Source organism: Falco punctatus, assembly GCF_963210335.1.
Source record: "Falco punctatus genome assembly, chromosome: 13".
Lineage (NCBI taxonomy): Eukaryota > Metazoa > Chordata > Aves > Falconiformes > Falconidae > Falco > Falco punctatus.
Window position 1 is genome coordinate 17,559,377 of NC_137593.1, and position 20,429 is coordinate 17,579,805.

Here is a 20,429-nt window from a genome sequence, read left to right on the forward strand (position 1 = left end):
TGCTGTATTCCCTATTTTTTCGTTAACATTAACACTATGTTTTGGTTATTGTCAGCCATTAGAACAACAGAATGGGGTTGTTCCAGATCGAGATGCAGAGTATAGGCTGTTTGACCGTGTTGTCAATGTGAGAGAGAACTTTTCTGTTCCAGTTGGTCTTCGAGGTACCATTATAGGAATTAAAGGAGGTAATATTTTCATCATAATTTTAGCATCGTAGCTATATAACAGCTTGGCTAGTGATGTGAAAGCAGGCTGCAGAAAAGTGTTTTGTATAATGGTTGTGAATGCACAGAAACTGCACACCTATAAAGCACATGTAACTAAATAAGTCACTAATGATGTCCACTGTTTTCAATTAAACCTACAGGTGTCCTGTTTTAATTTCTTGCGTTACATAGCTCTACTTTGACTAAGAAATCAGTTACCCTTTATTCCTTCTTAATATGAAGAGGGCAGAGAGGTCAATGAGGGAGAACACAGGCTGCACAAAAAGAACAAAATGAAGTTATGGAAAGATAGGGGCAAAGTTAAGAGAAGTAGAGATAAAAAAAGTATTAGGCTTAATATTTACATTGAACATAAAGTTTTATCAAACACAATTTGTCTGAAATTATTTTATCTGAAATGTAGTTTTTACTCTGTGATACTCCATTTTTGTTAAATCGCATGGATTTATACCTTCTTTGACAGGAAGATTATCCATTAATCTATTTCAGGTAAACAGAAGGATTTACTGAATCACATTGGGTGTAGCAGTTTGAGATCTAGTAACAGAAATTGTTTCCTTACCTGGCATTGAAGTAGTTGCTTTCTCATTCAGTTTGCATCCAACAGAATCTTGAATAGAGTAGGCGTGAATGCAGCTCTTTAAAGAGGTATTCTTTTCTCCGTAACGATTATACACTAATTTAAAAGGAGTATTAGTTTATCGTTATGCAAGAAGGTAATGTTAAAGCTGTCTGTTGCAGACTGCCTGAATGTAAAGATGGCTTGCATTTCTCTGGCAGTTTCTGACAGCTGTGACATACTGCTATATATTGCAGTTCCGTTAACGCAGGTCTGTAAGTTGTTATGCATGGTATGTTTCTGTTGGGAGTGTATCTAAAAGGGCAGCCATGTATGACTTGGAGAAGCATTTCTGAATTGCTGTTAATGAAATTATTCATTTAGGGAATAAGGGAGGTTTTGTTGCTAGTGAGTTATTTTGGGTCTTTTCATTATTTATTGCATAACTAATATAGATATTTACATAATTCAGACCAAATAGCTGTTACATATGTAGGATGACATTTTACTTTGTTTTCTCTAGCCACTAGAGAAACAGATGTACTCTTCGAAGTTTTGTTTGATGAAGAATTCCTTGGAGGCCTAACCATAAGGTTTGTGCAGAGCGTTTCATAGTCATTTCATACTACTGGTATAGATGGCATGAAGTTTTTGTCTTTGGTTTGGTTGAGTATTTTTAACTCCTCTTTTTAAAACTTTGTTTCTCAACAGTATTGGTCAGATTTTGTTTCTTTTATGTTTCTTTTTCTCTTTGAGTAGGGATAACTTTTATGAAGCTTATTATATTTTGGAAGAGCTCTTCTAGGCTTTTTTGAGTATTTGGAAGCTTCTGATTTGTAGAAACCGAATACAAACCAGCATAAGGCACTAGAACCCAATTTTCTTTCTAAAGTATGTAGAAAACCAGTTATTATCAGCATGTCTTCAACATATAGATTAAAAAATAGTCCATAATCATCTGTTCCTCTGAAGGAGGGACTCTGAACTATCAATAATTGATACTTAGGCACTAAATTCTAATCACCATTAAAACCTAAACTGTTCTTCAGGAGGTGGAGGCATGGTTAATGCTTTTGTTCTAACAAGTGTGATAACTTCTGTATTTTAAGTAAGCAGATAAACTTTGAAGTGCACACATTTACTCATCAGGCTTCATTTTACTGTTCTTAGATAAATTAAGTTTTTTATGGCAGAAATTAGAGGGGAATCTTACCTATTCCCTGCATTCAGCAAGCATAACACTATCCTATCCCTTGCATGTCCTGTAAAACAGTTAATCTTCTGTATTCAGAATCGTAAGATATAAAACTAAATGTTGTTTAACTTCAATTTATAATTCTGCTACTGGCATCAGTTTTCATCTCAGAAAAAGAAAAAATATTGTTTCCTGGTTCATCATTTTTTACAGAAATAATTACTACAGAATCATGCTAGAACAGTTCACTTACCTTTAAAATTTCTTTGAGCTCAGCACTGAAAGGCACAGTATAAACTCAGAGTAATAGCAGTTACTGTTGTTTTCTGGTTTTGACAGCTGGAGGTCAAAGGGGAGCACAAATGGGATTAACACTGTGTGTAGCGGTACTAGATTTCAATATTGGATACAGTTTTTAGTCTCTGCTGTTCTTTTGGCATAGAGGCAACAGTGTTGTTAAATCAAATATATTGAAATGTCCAACAATTAAACTACATGAAAATGATGTAATTTGCTTTTCTTAAGGTGCTCGCCTGCCAGAGGTTATCGTCTGCCATCAAGTGCCTTAATTAACCTGTCTCATGGTAGTCGGTCAGAAATGGGAAATCAAAAACTGATGGCCATAGTCAAACCTCAGCCAGCTGTGAATAACTGCAATTCATATGCATCTGATCTGTCATCTGTATGCTCACAAAAAGTTCATCTGGGAGGCCTCAACCATTCTCCTCGCTCCCTTTTTGTTCCTACTCAAGTAAGACTTTTCTTTCATTTGTACAAAAACATTTTTCCCTTATGACCATGGTTATCTTCATCGGTACAAACAAAATTTAATTTTTATGCCAGTATATTAGAAGTAGGGTAATCCTTATTTTGAAGAAATTAATGAATCTAATAAGGAAAGGGACCACAAGTTTCTTATTGACCGTTGTTTTGCTTTGAGTAGCTCCAGTTGTGTTTCCAAGAGACAAATACTTAGTTCGGAGCAGTGACACCACATTTGGTGTCAACAAATAGTTTGTTTGGGCAGAGATGCAGTTATTTCCTTAAAGCTCTGCTCCTAGTAATGCTTCCTGTAGGCCAAGTTTGTCCATGCTCAGAAAGAGAAGACATGATTTCCTTGTCAATCTTGCTTATGATTTACTTTGAGAATACAGTAAAAGATGAAAAATTACAGAGGAACTGGAGTTCTTATTGGTTTGATAAAACTTTTATTTTTTAGTAAGTGACTTCTTTAAAGAAAATCAGCTTAATTGATAATTCCATGTTCCTATAGGTGTGTTTGAGAAGAATTTTCTCCTGTTCTTTAAGTCTATACAAGAAAAACAACTTTCCAAAAGAAAATTTAAGTCAATGAAACATTTCTGATTTTTTTTTTTCTCTCTCTCTCAATGATTTAGCAACTGAATGGAAGACAGCATTACAATCTCAGGGCTGAAAATCAGGGCAACTCTAACTCACCCCAGAAAGGATCGTTTCTGAGTGGCAATCAGAAAAATAAAGTGAGTGTTCAGATTCATTTAGTATTGGACCCAAATATGTCAGTATTTATTTTGGTCCCCTGTTTAGAGTGGGTGTCCTTGTCTTATGGTTAATAGGTAGCTTTGTTGTAGCACATCAAATGTTTTCGTCAGTATACAGACTGGAGCAGAACTTGTCCCAGTTCTTGAATGAGCATAATATCCTGTGTTATCCTTGTTTAGATCCTAGTTTTTCAAAAGTGTTTTCTACATAGCTGGGCTTCAGTTCTGTCGTAACATACCTGTGATGTTATGAAGCAGTTGAGTCTGATTGATAAGGCCTTTCAAAATAAGGCTTTAATAACAAAATTTAAGAATGCTACCGGTATGAGAGCATGCTTTTGAAACCATTTTGAATTATTATCTGAGTTTAGTTATACTTGGTGATCTTTCCTATGTTCATAACTTCAGTTAATAACAAAAACAATCTCAAAACAAACTAAGCTCGTTTCCATTTAAAGGTGATTCTTAGGAAGAGTTGTTTATATAAATACAACCCACCACAATAGCCTATTTCATAAATTAAATACCTGCAAGTTCCTCTAGTGTCAGTATGACAATTTCTGTATGAGCACTTAGTTAAACTTGGACCTTAAAATTTTCACAATATGTTTGTATATGATTAGCTTTTCAAAAGTTGAGTTTATAGTTGCTGAGTTTGTTGGGGGTGTTCTTATTGTTTCAGGCACAGAGTAAGCAAGATGATGAATTCTGCAGCATATGGCAATCATTGCAGAGTTCTGGGAAGTCTCACCACATTCAGCAAAACATGCATGAGAAGGTTAGTATGTGAACTTTAAACAGATCCCTGGGTTCAGAATATGAAGGTACATAATTTGATATGTCAGTTCATTGAATCAGAAAACTTTCTAGTTAATGTTACAAATAAATCCTCTGGATGAAATTGTTGTTACACAGGGTATGCGTAGCTCTGGAAAGAGGTGATAATCATATGGGACTACTATGTAAATGATAGATACATAGTTTTCTGATTAAGGTTTGATGTTTGAAATCCTAGGGTGCAGTTCTACCTCAGGAAATCAAACTAGGAACTGGCAATCAGTTCTATAAGCCAGGATTCAACGACAGCAGCTTTAAAGGTCAGCAAAGAAAACAGGAGCCATATAAAAAATGTAAGTACTATAATTAGAAACTTTGTTTAGGAGAACTACTTGCTTTATCCAATCTTAATTGAAATGCCTGTTGAGCTTTTTGTAGTTATCAACAGAAAATAGTTTGTTATACTCATGTACACAACACTACATTGCACTTGGTATTGTCAAGTAATGTACCTGCTGTGCATATTGGGTTATTCCACACTTAATCCTGAACCTTTTAATCAACCTATTCTGCATTATGTTGACTTCCCACCCATCTGGTATAAAAACAAAACAACAAAAAAACCACCACAACTTGGCTTTGAAAATTTGCTTACGATCATAACTGCAGAATATAAAAAGAGATATATTATTGCATCTACTTAATTTTACTTTATCCTAGAAGAAAAGGATACACCAAATTACTTAAAACGTATGAGTTAGACATTTGATGCAACCATTCACATCAATGCAGCTCTGTGTACTTGTATGGAGTTAATAATTTCTTTTTTAACGTTGATTATTATTACAGTTTTTAAGAGCATTTCAAAAGAATACATTCTTTTGTAGTTAAAGAAGATTCCAAAGTTACAAGAGGTGAAAGTCAGCCACATAATAAAATATCAAACAAACAGGTAATTTCTTCTGCACTGAGTAAATGTATTATTTTCTTTTTATTTTACTATTATCTGATTCATCATTCTACAGATTTCTCTTTAACTGGCATCGTAGTTGATTCTTTTACTAGGTAAATTTTATTTTGGATATTTCTTTTTTGTCTAGAGATTTTATAGACAGAAAATTAGAGAAAGTGTGTAATATGTATAATGATGATACCAAATGGTTTTCTCATTTCTCTCAGACTCTAAAAGCTATGCTGCAATGAGAAAACACAAATGCTAGGTTTTCAGTAAGCTGAAATCCTCTAAGAATATTAGCTTGTGAAAGCTATTTGCAGATGCGTTTCTGATACGATTGTGTTATAATGAGTAGTGGCGTATTAGTATTCAATAATAAATGCTGCAGTTTATTTCAGAATTTTGCAGGTGTGAATAAGTACAATGTCAAACTTTTGAAGCGGAATGTAAGTCCCAACGTGCCTGCAATTCAGAAGGCTGCAGTGGATGGTCCCTGTACAGGCGGAAAGGTAGGATCTACATAGTTGATTTTCTTGTGCTCTTTGACTAACTTATATTTCCAGTCCATTTTGTTCCAATTATTCCTGGTTGCATGTGTGCAAATTTTTAACAGATACAAGACAAATCTGTATAACCTTGATCATTCTTTAAATCAGTTCTCTGTTGGTCAATCCTTGCACCTGTTTTGTATGCAAAACTTGTAGTCTCTGGGTATCAGCTCACACTCTGAGAAAACATGACTGTGATCTGCCCAAGCTAAGATGAAAAAAATACTGAATGATCATAAAATTAATCTCAAACTAATATACTCTTTCTCTTGCATCTGCTTGCAATATACTAAGTTGATGTACTTCTTTTTAATTTAAGACGGACAATGAACTTGAAAGCCTTCTAGCTTCTTTGAAAATTTCCAAAGAAAACGAAGCACAGACTTATTCCAAGGAAGCAAGAGCTACAAATGAAGAACATCTGTCACCACAGTCATTTGCTATGGTCTGTATACTGCAGGAATCATTACATTGCAGTTTAGCATCTGCTATCTTAGCATCAATGCTTCTATTTAAAGAAACTCCATGAAAACTCATACTGTCTTTTTAAACATATTGATGAGCTTTTAATTAGCTGTTCTAAAAGAAAATTATAAAACACATTTGTTCGTGCTAAGATACTGTTTGTTATCTGTGCTTTGATAGAATGTAACTGATAGGAAAACAAAAATTGAGATTTTGTTACCGATTGTGATATTTAGAGTTAAATAAGAAGGTAGTGTTATCTGAATGCCATCATGGCCCTGAATGGTTTATTTTATTTTTAAAGAAAGGAACTCAGATGCTTAAAGAGATTTTGAAGATAGATGGCTCTGACCCGGAAACAAAGAATGAACTGAAATCCCAAGTTAATGATGTTCCTGCTCTCCCTAGTAGACAGGATTGCCATGGAGCTGCCCCGCAGTATAGACAAACAAAAAAAATGGGTATGTTTAGACATCGGCTCATCATTCAGAGCTTTATCTTGTAGTGACATTTTAGAACATGGCTAACTGTAGAGTACTGATTTTTTCAAAATATAGTAATAAGATGTCCATCTTTTTCAGTTCTACTTCTTTACTCAGATCTAAAAATCTCTATATGTAGTCTTCTGGTTTTTGTTTATCAGATATGAAAATGCTAGAAAAAATCAAATATGCTTTTTTTCTACTAATAACAAAGTTGCTATCCTTTCAGTGCAGGAAATGTTTGTGATACCACTTTTTTTTATCTTTTTTTTTTTTTTTTTCTTCTGTCAGCTGCTTATATGAACAAGCATCATGGCACTGGAGGCCCCCAGAACACCCCAGCACTGGAAACTGGAGGTCACCCTTTTGCTTGTCCACAGCCTGCACTGTCTACTGTTTCTGAACTTTCTCGTATTTGTTCTCTTGTTGGAATGTCACAACCAGATTTCTCTTTCCTAAAAACACCACAGGTAAAAAGCTTTTTCTGCAAATAGTTCAAGTTCTCAACTTTGTTTCAATTGTCCTATATTAAACATTTGGACTGAACACTGAGATCCATCTAAAAATAAACCTTATCTCCTTTTGTTTTGGTTTCTTTCCTCCAAAACAAACAAACAAATCCTCTGTTTCTATCTCTCAGTTTGTCAGCAGTACAAATTCCCTAAAAATCTTATCTCATTTTTCTAGACCATGACAGTTTGTCACATAAAACTATCAAATGGCTTGTTGGTTCACGGACCACAGTGTCATTCTGAAGCTGAAGCAAAGGAGAAAGCTGCACTTTTTGCTCTACAGCGTTTGGTGAGGATATAAAGAATGTTTTAAAATCTTTCTCTCTGTTGCATTGCATGCCTGTAATCCTCCTTTCCTTCTTCATAGAGTTCTGTAGGAGTAAACTTCCCTGCACCTCCACCTCCGCCTCCACCAGTGTTTCCAAATTACCAGCCACTGGGAGTTCCTGTACCGCCTGGATCTATTCCTCCAGTATTTGCACAACCCCCTGGTAAGTGTTTGACTAGTACATGTTTCAGACGTTTTCATGATACCTGTAATTGTAATAGTTCTTTATATGAAAATGCATGCCTTCCAGAAAGCCGTTTTTGGTCTTCATGTATGTAGATTTATGTCTGAACTGCTTTGAAAGCAGTTCATGAATCTCTTCTCATCGATATGCAAATTAATTCATTTCAGAGAATCATGTCTTTCCCAATTTATTTCTTTTCCTCAGTAATATATTTGTCCATTCATCGTTGTTTTTTTGTGTTGGGGTTCTTTCGCCTTCAAAACAATAATAATTAGATCAAAGCTGATAGTTCCAATCCAGAATTCATAAGAAATCTTTTTCTTGATTTTCTGCATGGATTTTTTTTTCCCCACCCTGTATAGTTAATGCTTATCCATGCGTTAGCGTGTGTGTTTGTTTATAACCAACTTTCACTGAAGTGATGCATCACAGTCCTGTTCTACACTCCCAAACATTAGCACATTAAGGAACCCTCCCAAAAAATTGCTAAAAATCCCGGTGGCGTTTCTGGGCCCTGTCAATTTTGTATTCTACTAAAGCTCACATTCAGAGCTACTAATCAATGAGCCAGCACCATTGTAGCATCCTACTAACCTATACAGCAGCTGCTACATCTCTTTCCCCAGGGTTTCTGTATTGTTGATTTGTTTCAAAAGGATGTGACCTAAACTTGCAACCTTCTACTAACACGATTCACTCAGCTATGGGTGCAAAGATCCCAAGTTATGTGCACTCTGAAATGCAGATGCCGTGACCTGGTGCTCTTAGCTGTGCTGTTTTCTAGGTATAGTTCTGTAAAAGCAGAACTGTTTGGGATTTTTTAGGTAATAAATACTTATCTATTAAAATAAAACAGGAAGAATATGAAGCTTTATTGGAAAGAGAAACAACATGCAGGCAAATGTAGTTGGGGTACTTTTGGGGTCTTGGGGAGTTGGTATCTTCTTTTTGAGGAAAGAGAACTAAAAGTTACTTATTTTCACAGCTAATATAATGCCTCCATCATCTCACATGTTTGGTCCAGTGTCCTGGGGAAATCCAGTGCCTAAACATTACTATCCTGGGTCCTATCCAGGAAATGTGTCTCTTGCAGGAACTATACCAGTTGGTTCTCACCACCAGTTTATACCTCTGCAGGTAAGATTGGCAGGTTTGTCTTAATACTTTATTTTTGTAAAAAATGTGCCTACATTTGCAACAACAATCCCCACTGTGAAGCACTATTTAGTATTAGAAAATTATTGTAAAAAATTGTGTGCATGTTTTCTAAAAGTGGAATATTTGCAGTTTTTTGAGAATGCATTCTGTTAAATAATATTTATTTAATTTAAAGGTAACTAAAAAAAGGGCTGCTAACAAGAAAAACTTTGAGCTCAAGGAGTTTCAGAGTTCCCCTCAAGCTGCACCACTAAAGAATGAACAGCCAGTGTCTTCTGACCACATTCAGCAAGATAGTTCTTCAGCTCCTTTAAAACCTCCTCCAGCTGCTCAATCCACTGTTTCATTTCAAGACAATGTGGCTACTCCAACTGTTCCTCATAACAAATCAACACCAAACACTTCCAGCAAGCGAAAGCCAAGAAAGCTGGCTGTCAATTTTGGCGCACCAAAATCTTCAGAATAAATATGGCAGCTAGGTGTATTTTATCTTTAACTCTTCCCCCCACTGTTGTGTTCTATCATTTAAAAAAATCAGAAAGCTCTATTAAAAAGACCAGCCACTTTAAGTATAGTATGCAATGAAATACATCTTATTTGCTGTGATTTTCAGGTGGTTGTGAAAACTATAAAAATTATGTTAAAACTTAATTATTTTGACTTAAACTAGCAAAAGCCAGGAAATGCTGAGTTAAGATTACCATGCCATCCATTGTGCCTAGGTTTCTAAACAGTGGCTTACAGACTATACTGGGTAAGCAGCAATAACAGTGGCAACCTTAACTCAGAATTGCCGTGCTTTTGGGGAGGGATATGGAGCAGTAATAAGTTGGGCATCTAATGTTGCTTAGTATGACATTTTGTTATTCTAGCTTATTTTTAAATAGTGTAGTAAGACAGAAAGGAAAAATAATTTACACGCAACTTTTATGTTGACTCTCCAGGGCCTGAGTTGAATCAGCATGACTAAAACCTAACTACAGTGGAACTGCCAAATTCACTTTAATTATGAACTGCTAGATTTTATACCAGAGGGCAGCAACTTTACAACTTTCAATATGTAGGTATTATTGTATCTCTAGTATTAGAGTGGCAAAAAGAGGTTGCTGATGCAGAATCTGTTCCAGGAGATTAATTTATAGAATGTATTTAATTAAAAAAAAAAATTGCAAAGTAAAGACCTCTTTGGTACTTTAAGTTTAAATTTTTTTATCTAGCAGCATTCTAAATTTGTTGTTTTCTGATGATAAAATAACATCGATATCTGCTATGGATCTGCATAGCCTCCTAAAATGCTAGTGACATTCTGATTATTTTTTTCTAAATTATAAAAATGGCCAGAGTTTAAAGATACCTATTTGTGTAGTATGCTTGTCAAAGTTATGTTTACTTAGAGTCCATTTCTCCCTCTAGTAGTAGTTTGCGCCCTGAAACATTCTCTATGTTAGATTATTTTTTATCGCTAGTGACTTTTAATATTTACTTTTTAGTTTGGTGATAGAAGTTATGTGTAGCAAAATTGAATTATCAGAAACTGTTACTGTTGGTTCCATAAGAATATAGAGACAAAAGGTTGACTTGTATTTTAGGAGGGAGCTATATTGTAAAAGAAGTAACTCCATCATTCTTAGTTCATTTAGGAAAAAGAAGGTGGCTGAACGGTCCCTGTAACTATTTTGAACCCACACGTACCATTCTTAACACGAAATCTTCAGTCGAAGAGAAAATTTGAAGCTTCTGTTGGTACTGTTTACTGACATTGATTAGCTTTCATTTTTCTTCTTTATTCTAATTTGTTCCAGAAAAAATCTTTTTCCTCTAAGGCCCAGGAAGCTTAGTAATAAAGCATACTTTAGTGATTCATTCTGTTGCCTCTAACACGAGGTTTCACATTGGATCTGCAAGTCTGTAGGCCTTCTTTCAGTTCCCCTACCTTGTTCTTTTCCTCCATTTCTTGGTGTAGTACCAAGTTTCACATTGTCACTATGTTACAGCATTTTTTCCTATTGATGTATCCAAAACAGTTGTTGCCTCAGCAGTATTCATAGAATAGTAGCAAACCCTATAAAGAGTCACAGAGGTAAAAACAAGGTTAAGAAATTCTATTTCAGTTTACTTAGCATCACAAACCTTGTAAAATAGTCTATATACGGTCTTAATATACATTGACGTTGTTCTCTTTATATAGCCATCTGGTCTCAAGAGGGTTTGAAGCCATATTCTGTGAAAAGAAAAGTTGTATTTTTTGATGATTTGTTGTCATTAGTAACACAAAACTGACATGATGCCGACCTGCCAGTATTTTAGAAGTGTTTATGTGAAATTTAGTTACAAGAGACAGATGTTAGTTCCCCATAATCCTAGATGAATTATCTGATCATCAGAAAAAATTAGTTTAGAAATTCCTGTGATGGAGATGAGACTACATTTGATTCTTGCATCACAGAATTTTGACATATCTGGATAGCCAATGTATGCAGATTTTTAAAAACAAAGTATGAAGGACACTATACTTTTAACACCAGTCAACACAGCAATTTTTATTATTAATTACTTCAGCCTAAGGCTTCCTCTCCCTCTTCAAGTAGAATTGCTATATATATAGCTGGTTAAACACTTTATTCTGTAGCTGCTGCATATTGTGTTAGTCCTGGGTTTTTAGTTTCTATATTCTATGATACTGACTGCCTGGTGCCCAGTTAATTACAGTTTTACATGTCCTGGTAGATGTGACATCTGCATTGACCTATGCCATGTCCCCTGTGATTTCAGTTTTATATTTTAACAAGGTGATTATGTTTAATTCATACAGATATAAATTTAAGCATTTGTTTTTCTCATAGATATAAAGTATTTTGTAAGCACTGGAGTTTTTCATTAGATCTTATACAGAGCAGTATTTTACTAAAAATCCAAAAGGGAAGACTTTTATGTGCGCATTTTTGTAGTTTCTGATTTTTTTAAAAATAACTTTTCATTGTTTATCTGCCAAGTGAAATGTTTTAAATTTGCATATGAATGGATACAGAATGTATTTTTTGTGCTGTTTAGTGTTAAGTGTGCATTTGCAGATTTTTAGCATGTAGTTGCACAAAGGACTGTGCAAAGATATTTTAAAATATGAATATATGATACACTGAAGGAAAACATTCATAAAAGTTAAATGCTATATAAAAATTTAATGCAATAGAATAATTTTATAAATTGTGTCTGTGTCTGCTTGGATTAAATATTGAAACAAGAAACATTACTTATTTTCACTGTTTTATTTCCAAATATTCTATGGAAACTTCTGTATGCTCCAAACCAAAATTTTAAGATATAAATTAGATCTCATGAAGCTCAGTTCCTGTGATTCTCGGAAGCAGCAACTGCCCACCTCTGAGCTGTTTCTTGATGCCTTTCAACTACTACTAAGTTAAAGATAAGAAGTTTGTTTAAAAGGGTGTTAAAAAGCATTTAACTAGATACCAATCTTGCAAAATTTCTTTGGCCTCTGTCGCCCATTACAATAATAATAATAAAACTCCACCAAAACTATAGAAAATTTAGTAAGATTGCTTCTCAGTAAGATTGCTTTCCAGCAAGTTCAGTCCTAGTGCTTCTTAACAAGGTGCAAAACCAGCTGAAAAACAGGAGGAGCCATGGGTACCTGGAAATATTTGACACCATTTTTCTGCACCTAGAGCAAAACGTGGTGCTGGGATTTTTGCTCAAGTAGAGTAAGAATAGTTACCTCATTTGTAACAAGGCTTCTGATTGAAGCATAGTGACAGGCTGCACTAAAACCAGGGCAATGGGTTTGAGTTTCTTTAAGAGAGAAATGGCAAGTTATGTTTCATACTTAGACTTCCTTTTCCCCAATAATAGCAGGTTTTTAAAGTTCAGAATTGCCAAATTAATGTTACTAGACTTTACTCTTATTTTAGAGAGAGCAAACTTCTTCACCTTTATATTGTGTATATACCATGTGCTGAGTTTTGTTCGCTTTGACCAGTTATCTCTAAGATTATGTTCAAACTCTGTTGTTCCTTTTTAAACTGTAATCAACACTGTAGACAAGCCAGTTAATTATTACTGTCTTCGCTTGTGTGTTCTGAACTTTGTTAGGATCTGTCTTTAGCTAACAGCAGCACCAGCTATTCATGTAGAAAGATATTACTTTCTTTCTTGTTGATTATTAGCTTGTTTAAAGCAACTAGCATAAAGGATGGAGTGCACTCTTAACATGACCAGCTGCTGCAACTTTGTGTAACAATATTTTGTATACAACAGTCTGGTCAGTATATACAGGAAGATATAATCTTGCATTTCATAAACTTTCTTCAAAATATTAGCCAATGGACTTTTTAAGTACTGCAGATATCCTGCATGGCAAGTTCTGCCTTGTTACTTTTCCCATCTCAATATATAGCACTAAAGAAAATTAAAACAAAGTAAAGGGATAACTTCAAAATATATCAGGTTGCGCATAATAAATATCACATGGATACTCCCATTCAAAAATTAAGTGACTTCTGTTCAATTTTGTTCGTTTGAACTACTATATAGATGACCCCTGAGAGTGAGGAATCCCAAAGAAGCAATGGTTAATTACAGTAAGGGATTTAATTTTTTTTTATATTATTTGAGATGTGATCTCCATATGTATTCCGTAATCAGCCTTCCTTACTACTGAGAGACAGTTATGTTCTTCTCTTTCTACCTCTGGAAAGGGGACACAGTGACACCAAGGGCATAAGGGCAGTCTGAATACACACTCGTCCAAAAGAATCCAAATTCAGGTGCATGAGGATCCGTGAATTTTGAGACTGTAATTGATAAATATTACGAAGAATTGAATATCATGAGGTAAGTAGCTGTTGTTTATTAACAAAAGAATTCATGGTTCCAACAGTAGTTCCTTATTGCTGCCAGTTTTTGGTGGGGTGTTTACTCTTATTTTTCTGTAAATTAAAAATTTCCAGTTTCATTTCTCCTTTGAAAGAGAATATAAATCAAAGAGAACAGAAGGAGTCACAGTGCCATTAAGTGTGAACAGTAAAGCTGATTCCTGTTATTTTAAAGGAGAAAGAAAGCATTTTTCATCAACCTTATTATTTTTCTGGTAAAACTTGGTCAGTGTTACTGCATCAGCATTGCTGTATGAAAGTCTATAATCACATTTAGTCCTGTATTTTGTGGAATTGCAAGAAAGGCCAAGGCTGGCAATCAAAAGCCAAAATGTAATGTCTTTGCAATTAACAGTAGCAACAAAATTGAAAGGCAGCAACTTTGAGGGTGTTGAGGGTATGGTGTGAAGCAAGAACTGTGATTCCACTGAAAGTGATCTGTTTCAGAGTAACCTATGCATGTTTTAGATTTAGCACTATTTGGGGATAGATTATGATGTTTACTATTAGCCTCCTGATGTTTCTTCCAGTATGTGTTTTTTTGAAACAGTTGAAATGCTTTGTCAGTCAATGACATGTAAATCAGTAGGGTAGATGGAGAGCAGTGTAGGCTGCTGGAATCTCTGAGTTTAATGAGCCCATATTGAGATGGTTCATTCTTCTAGTTTTTTCTGTGTTTAAATATTTCCCTTTTCCTTCCCCTTGCTTTCTTTTTTAATTCTTTTTATTTTTTAATTTACTTTTTAAGTGGCTAGATCTTACTGAAACAATAGTTCTTAAGTGCTTTTTATTCCCTTTAGCCTCTAGTATATCCATTCTCTTCTTCTTCTACTTAAGCTTCATCGATGGCCATTTTCCTCTCTTTAGTTTTAGATTTTTTTCCTGTGAATTTCCAGACTTTGAAACCAATGTTCTTTTAGAGAGCTGTTCAGCCCTGGATTTTCTAGGTACAAATGACTATTCATCACGTGTATACGCACACACATATATTTATATACAGATATAGGACTCAGTCTCCTTATTTTCTTAAAGCTGTTCATAGTTCTGTCAATTTTAGTCCACATCATAATTCCGTGCATGGCATCTAGAGAACGAGGGAGAACTTATATATACTCATTGCACTTCTCCAAATATAGATATTACTTAGGATGGGTTAAAAGCATGGACAAATAGTGAAACAGTAGCAGAATAAGCACACCAGTTTTCACTTCACTTGCTTTGGTAGATAAATTCTTAGCTTAAAACTCAATTGTCCTAATGTCTACCTCATTCTCTGTCTAAGGTTACTTCTGTTGCAGAGCTGGCAGAAGGGCACATTGTGCCTCAGCACAATGCAAAACCTCATGTATGTGGGCACAGTTTTGGTGTGCTGGCTTAACCAGTCTCTTTTTTGATCCCACTGGCTCGTGCCAAACTGTATTGCCGCATTATGAACCATATCAAGGAATTAATCTGATTGAAACTCTTTCCCCCATGTTATTTTTCAGCCTGGTAGTTCGCCGTGGAGCCACCAGAACAGCTGTGTTGGTACAACAGTTCGCAGTGTGAGGGCGGGATGATTTAGCAAGAGTGGAACCGCTTGTGAAACATCCCATCGTTGCCTAGAACTCAAATCGCCTACGAAGCTAACATGCTAGATTAACTGATGTCATTGTATGTGGTTCTGTCGGTTGGCTTCAAGGAGAGTGGTAAATTCTGGCAGGAGTACAGGAGGAGCTGCTGAGAATGGTCATATGGTAAATTATTGCAGCAAAGCTTGCCAAAAGGTCATTGCTTTCATTTTGGGCTGTCACATTAAGTTTCCAAGCAAGGCTTAATGAAAGCTGGTTGGGGGCTGCACCAATCAATGGAGCAATAGGAATTAGTGGGTTCGTTCTTATTTAAATGTAAACTGAGTAAGGTCCCTGAGGCCAGTGCTTTCGTAATATTAAAATTTGTTAAAATAGCAGAGCTAAGGAGGGTGGGTAAAACGGTAAATAAGAGTTTGATGAGGCAGTAGAAGGGTAGATGCATCTTGACAAAATACTGCTAAGGAAAGGGAGTTAAAGACAAAATCATGCATTACACGTTTTGGGTCTTGCTCTCCCAGATTCCAGTAACTAGAATCGTGTAAGCACTGCTAGTAACAAGTTCGATTCATAGTGAAAGCCTGGGGTGAGTAGAAGAGTCTCCTATGGATCAGTCGCACAACAGAAATGCACCTGAGAACACCTTTATTTAAAAGGAAAAATAAGTTACGTATTCAAAATACAGTTTAACCAGTAATTTGGACATAAATAGTCCTAGAAAATGTCAGCATCATGTTTTCTTTCTAGAAATTAGGTCTGCTGGATCTGTAGCACTCCCATCTCTCAAGGCCTGTTTTAACCTGCGTAACTGAGGCAAAAATCCCTCTTGCTTGGCATCATCCTCTAAAATGTACTTGTTGCTGACTGAAACATGCTGAGCATGATGGCATTGCTTACAGATATTCAATATAAATTACTCATGGCAAGGGTTTTGCCATCGCTGCCAGCAATGGAGGATCTCATCCCTGATGTTCTGCCTTTTGGTTGGTTTTACTTAATAACTCTTTCCTTTGCTACAGCACTGGACAGGTCCCTGGAGTGCCTCCACTCATTCATTTGGTTTGGTAATTCCAGTAAAAGGTAAGTCCAGTCATACTTTCCAGACACCAAAGAAAGTGAGGATTTCAGCAGAAAAGATGCAGAAGTACGGGACACAGCTGCTGCGGTGATAGGTATGTGACCCCAGGTGTGTGAATTCTTTGCCTTCTGAACAGTGAAATGGCACCTGCACGCTCTCACTCAAACAGGAGCAGTAGGGCGGTGGCAGAGGTTATGCAGGCTTGTTCTCAGAATTGCAGTGCAGTGTAAGAGACGGACGTCCACACATCTTCACTTCAAACTGAATGTTTCTTGTCTGTGTAAGATCAACGTGGGGCTTTTACTTATGTTGGTGATAAGATTTTTCCTGAGGGTGATAGAGGTTTTGGATAGACAAAGAGTGTGTGGGAATGATATTATTTATGAAAAAATAATGTAAACTAATGCCAAATAAGTCATGTATGGACAAGCTATGCATGTCTGAAAACCTGTCTCCTCCTTTATTGCTTTGTTTTTTTTCGTGTTGCAAACAGAACAATGATAAAACTTGTATTTCATAAGCCTCTTATAAATTGAGTAATTCTAATACATGCTATATAACTGAGATTACATATGGACTGCAGCTCCGCAAGTTGGTTCATGTTATCTTTTTTTCCAACATATATATATGGTGTTACTCTTTGAGATGCATTGAAGTTCTCCTTAACATATTAAACAGTGTTTAAGATTTGCATGAAGAAATCGACCTATGGTCACTTCCATGCCATACAGTGAATCGGAGGGGTATTTGTTTGTTACATTAAGAGCTTGTAAAAGAAAACTAATGTGCACCTCTGTTTTCTTCTTGAAGTTTTGTTTCATCCTGCAGTGAGATAGGCCCCACTTGTGTTGATACTGTAAAAACATGAAGGATGTCTAGATGAGTTTTCCCAATGTTACTTAATGCTTCCTAGTTTTTGAATGTTTGGAGAGGTTTCAGCCTTTTATACCAGTTACACATGTTGAATCTTTTTTAGGGAACTTTCTTCAGGAGTTCTAAATAATTATTTACCAAAACCAACAGAATAATTAGTTTGAAAAAAAAAAGAAACTGTCTAAATCAGAAATGAAGTACTTGATACCATCTATTAGCTGTATGTCAAGAGATTACAGCTTGTCAAGTTATAGTCAAAGAGAATATAGAAGTCAAAGTTATGATGGCTTTTTAATTACTTGTTCATTAGGGAGGAGAGGTGAAGCAGCCATTCCTTGGCTTTCTCTTTCATATGCCTTCAGATCCCCAAGACCTCTGCAACTGCCTGGGTGAGGTGGTTTCCTTAATGTGCCTTTCACTGTCGTTAATATTCCTGGTTTAAAGATCCAGTAACAAACGACTGTTATCCCATAGAATATCCTTTTGTCGTTCATTGTGCACCTTTTTGTATCGGGCCAAACAAGTGCAAGGGGAAAATATTTTTGATGTATTTTTTGGGTTTGCTTTTTTCCTGCTGTGATTAAACGAGTTAAGCTAATTGACTAATTTTTCTAATTCAATTGCGGTTAAAGCTAAACTCTAGTGCTGCTGTTTTGGGGTTGAGCACCCTCAAACTTGCTGCTTAACCGAGAGTATTTCTGGTTTTTCCTGTTTAAAAGCCACCACCACCCTGTCGGCGGGCAGTCCCTGTCGCTGTCCCAACACGAGCTGCACACACCTGAAGGCTGGCGGTGGCACAGGGGGTTGCTGCGGGCGGACGGTTGCAGCCGATGACGGCTTTGCACGACCACACCTGCTGTGCCAGGGCCACACGCCCGCCGCCGGCTCACCCGGTCGGTGCGGGGCAGCTGCCGTCGGTAGCACCGGCACGAAGCAGGGAAGCCTCGCAGTCGGTTCGTGTGTGGCGACCGCGCCCGGGGCTCCGTGCGCTGTGCCGGCCCCGCCTGAGGGCTCGCCGAGCGCCCGCCCGCGCTGGGAAGGCGCCGTCGCCGCCGGGCGGGAGCGGGCGCGCAGGTGCCGCCGGCCCCGCCAGAGGCAGCAGCTGCGCCAGAGCCCGGCCCGTTGCTCCCGCGGCGCCGCCAGGCCGCGGCCCTGCCGAGCCCGCCCCCGGGCACGCCCCCCGCCACCTGCCGCCCCGCCGCCGCCGCTGCCCGCGCCCATAGGCCGGCCGGGCGCCCGCCCCGCGGCGGGCCGGCGGATTTCTGGCGGGCGGCGGCCGCCCGGCCGCACTCGGCGATCGCTGCGGGCCGGGCCGCGGCCGGCGATGCCGTGCGGGCAGCCGGAGAGCGGCGCCGCCCCGGCGCGGTACGTGCTGGGGGTGGACGTGGGCAGCACGGTGGTGAAGTGCCACGTCTATGACCGGGCGGCCGCGGTCAGAGGCTCCAGCTACAGGAAGGTGAATCCGCGGCGGGACGGCGTCGCGCCCTCCCTCCTCCCCCTCAGCGGGCCGCCCTCCCCCGTGGGAGCGGCGAGACTCCGCCTGAGGCGAGCCCGGGGCGGGCGGCCGGTGCCGGAGGCGGGCGCTGTAGCCCGCGGCTCCGCGTCCCTCGGGCAGCGCGGGGGCCCGGGGCGCCCAGGCGGGGCGTGGGGGCGGCGGCGGGCGCGCACCCCGCTGGGCTTTGCCCGCCGGGGCGGGTGGGGACGGTTCTCCGGGGCCCTCGGAGCGGCGCGGGGGTAAGGGGACCCCCGGCCCGGCCGGGAGCCCCGCGGGGATGCCACCGGTGCGCTCGCGGCGCCCCCTCCCGCCTACCGACCGCTCCGCTGCGGCCGGGCGGCGGTGCCAGCGCGCGCGGGCCGTTGCGTAACGGTGCTAATTACGAGGGTGTTCGCTTGGGAACGGGAATTCCCGGCTGCGTTGGGCTGGCACGGTCCGCGCTCTGGGGATCGAGCACGTCGCCGGTATCTGCTGTTCCGTTGCCGCCTATCGCAATGACAAGATCGCGGCGAGGGGAAGCGGGAGGAGCAGGAGGGAGTCGCAGGGGCGGGCGGGGATGTGCTCGGTGGCGCCGGGGCTGCTCCCCACGCCCCGGCGGGCAGCTCCTGGCCACCGTCACGGAGGCATTGACGTCCCAGGCCAGCCGCAGAGCCAGAAGGTTCTCCGCGAAACCAGGTTTCCAGTTTGCAGCCTTAGAAGGGGTGTATGGGCTCCCCGGTTCCGGGGGGTTTGGGCAGCGTTATTCCTGGAGGAGGTGGTCTGGAGATCGCCCACCAGATTTAGCCGTGCTTTAACGGTGCCAAACCCGGTTCTTTCTCCTCTTGCAGTAGATTCAGAAAATTAGGAAAAGAAAAAAAAAACAAAACCAAACCCAAATGTATTGATGCAAACTTTCATGAGGTTGCCACTTTCTGTGAACTAAGGGTTGCAAATCCACTGTGTGTCTTCTGTGAACAGGTGGAATCGCTTTATCCTTGTCCTGGTCGGGTTGAATTAGATCCTGAAGTGCTGTGGAGTCAGTTTGTTGGTGTGATAAAAGAGGCTGTACAAGGTAATGGTTTATAAAGTTTGAGAAGTTAATTATTCTTCAAAGTTAGTAAATTAAGTTAACTAGATAATAAAATTATTTCTTTTTAAAAAGTACTTAAAATTCATCACTGGGTACAGGTCTACAACATGTTTTAAGGCCTGTTCAATTGTTATGTAGAATAGGAAGCTTGAAATACTTTTTTTCCTTGTAGTGGGGCTAGATTAGGATTGAAGCAGGACCAGCAGCAGTGTGCATACTCTGTTTACATGTCAGTGACGGCACCTTGCTGCTCCAGCGTTCTGTATACGTATTCCTCCCTGGCATCTTTGTTCCTTCCTCCAGATGCCTCTGTGTACAAACAGAGGGTGAGCTTGTTTCTTCTTCCTATTCCCCATTGTTCCGCAACTGCCCAGCCTGTGTCAATGTGCGGACAAGAGAGTGAAAGCAGGATGTTGTGTAGTTGTGCTCTCTCGATCGTAACCTGATATTCCTACTTTTCCTGTTCAAACTACAAACAGTTCTTACTGTGCAATTTCTGTGTTATTGTTCTGTTTTATTTGTACTTTAACCTAATTTTTTT

At 38.9% G+C, this 20,429-nt stretch overlaps 2 protein-coding genes across 10 annotated transcripts in view; both read left to right on the forward strand.

Annotated features, from left to right (window-relative positions):
* XRN1 (5'-3' exoribonuclease 1) overlaps positions 1 to 17,926 on the forward strand; it is a 42,283-nt gene extending 24,357 nt beyond the window's left edge. For 2 of the 6 annotated variants that reach the window (XM_080409578.1, XM_080409579.1), the window contains exons 29-43: positions 56 to 188; positions 1,313 to 1,382; positions 2,510 to 2,735; positions 3,382 to 3,483; positions 4,187 to 4,282; positions 4,520 to 4,634; positions 5,169 to 5,233; positions 5,635 to 5,745; positions 6,104 to 6,229; positions 6,554 to 6,710; positions 7,023 to 7,201; positions 7,419 to 7,532; positions 7,611 to 7,734; positions 8,741 to 8,892; positions 9,089 to 12,163. In XM_080409578.1, the coding sequence (XP_080265704.1) occupies positions 56 to 188; positions 1,313 to 1,382; positions 2,510 to 2,735; positions 3,382 to 3,483; positions 4,187 to 4,282; positions 4,520 to 4,634; positions 5,169 to 5,233; positions 5,635 to 5,745; positions 6,104 to 6,229; positions 6,554 to 6,710; positions 7,023 to 7,201; positions 7,419 to 7,532; positions 7,611 to 7,734; positions 8,741 to 8,892; positions 9,089 to 9,379 (2,061 nt within the window). In that variant the 3' untranslated portion in view covers positions 9,380 to 12,163. Of the gene's footprint in view, positions 1 to 55; positions 189 to 1,312; positions 1,383 to 2,509; positions 2,736 to 3,381; positions 3,484 to 4,186; positions 4,283 to 4,519; positions 4,635 to 5,168; positions 5,234 to 5,634; positions 5,746 to 6,103; positions 6,230 to 6,553; positions 6,711 to 7,022; positions 7,202 to 7,418; positions 7,533 to 7,610; positions 7,735 to 8,740; positions 8,893 to 9,088; positions 12,164 to 13,598 lie in introns of those variants that run through there. The other 4 variants (XR_013931703.1, XR_013931704.1, XM_080409580.1 and 1 more) reach the window with 4 other exon arrangements.
* A 49-nt stretch (positions 17,927 to 17,975) lies between these two features.
* Positions 17,976 to 20,429, forward strand: part of GK5 (glycerol kinase 5) — a 29,730-nt gene continuing 27,276 nt past the window's right edge. For 2 of the 4 annotated variants that reach the window (XR_013931706.1, XM_080409594.1), the window contains exons 1-2: positions 17,978 to 18,780; positions 19,777 to 19,870. Coding sequence is in view for 3 of the 4 variants with exons in the window: in XM_080409594.1 (XP_080265720.1) it covers positions 18,649 to 18,780; positions 19,777 to 19,870 (226 nt within the window). In the remaining variant the exon portion in view is untranslated. Of the gene's footprint in view, positions 18,781 to 19,776; positions 19,871 to 20,429 lie in introns of all 4 variants that reach the window. The other 2 variants (XM_080409595.1, XM_080409593.1) reach the window with 2 other exon arrangements.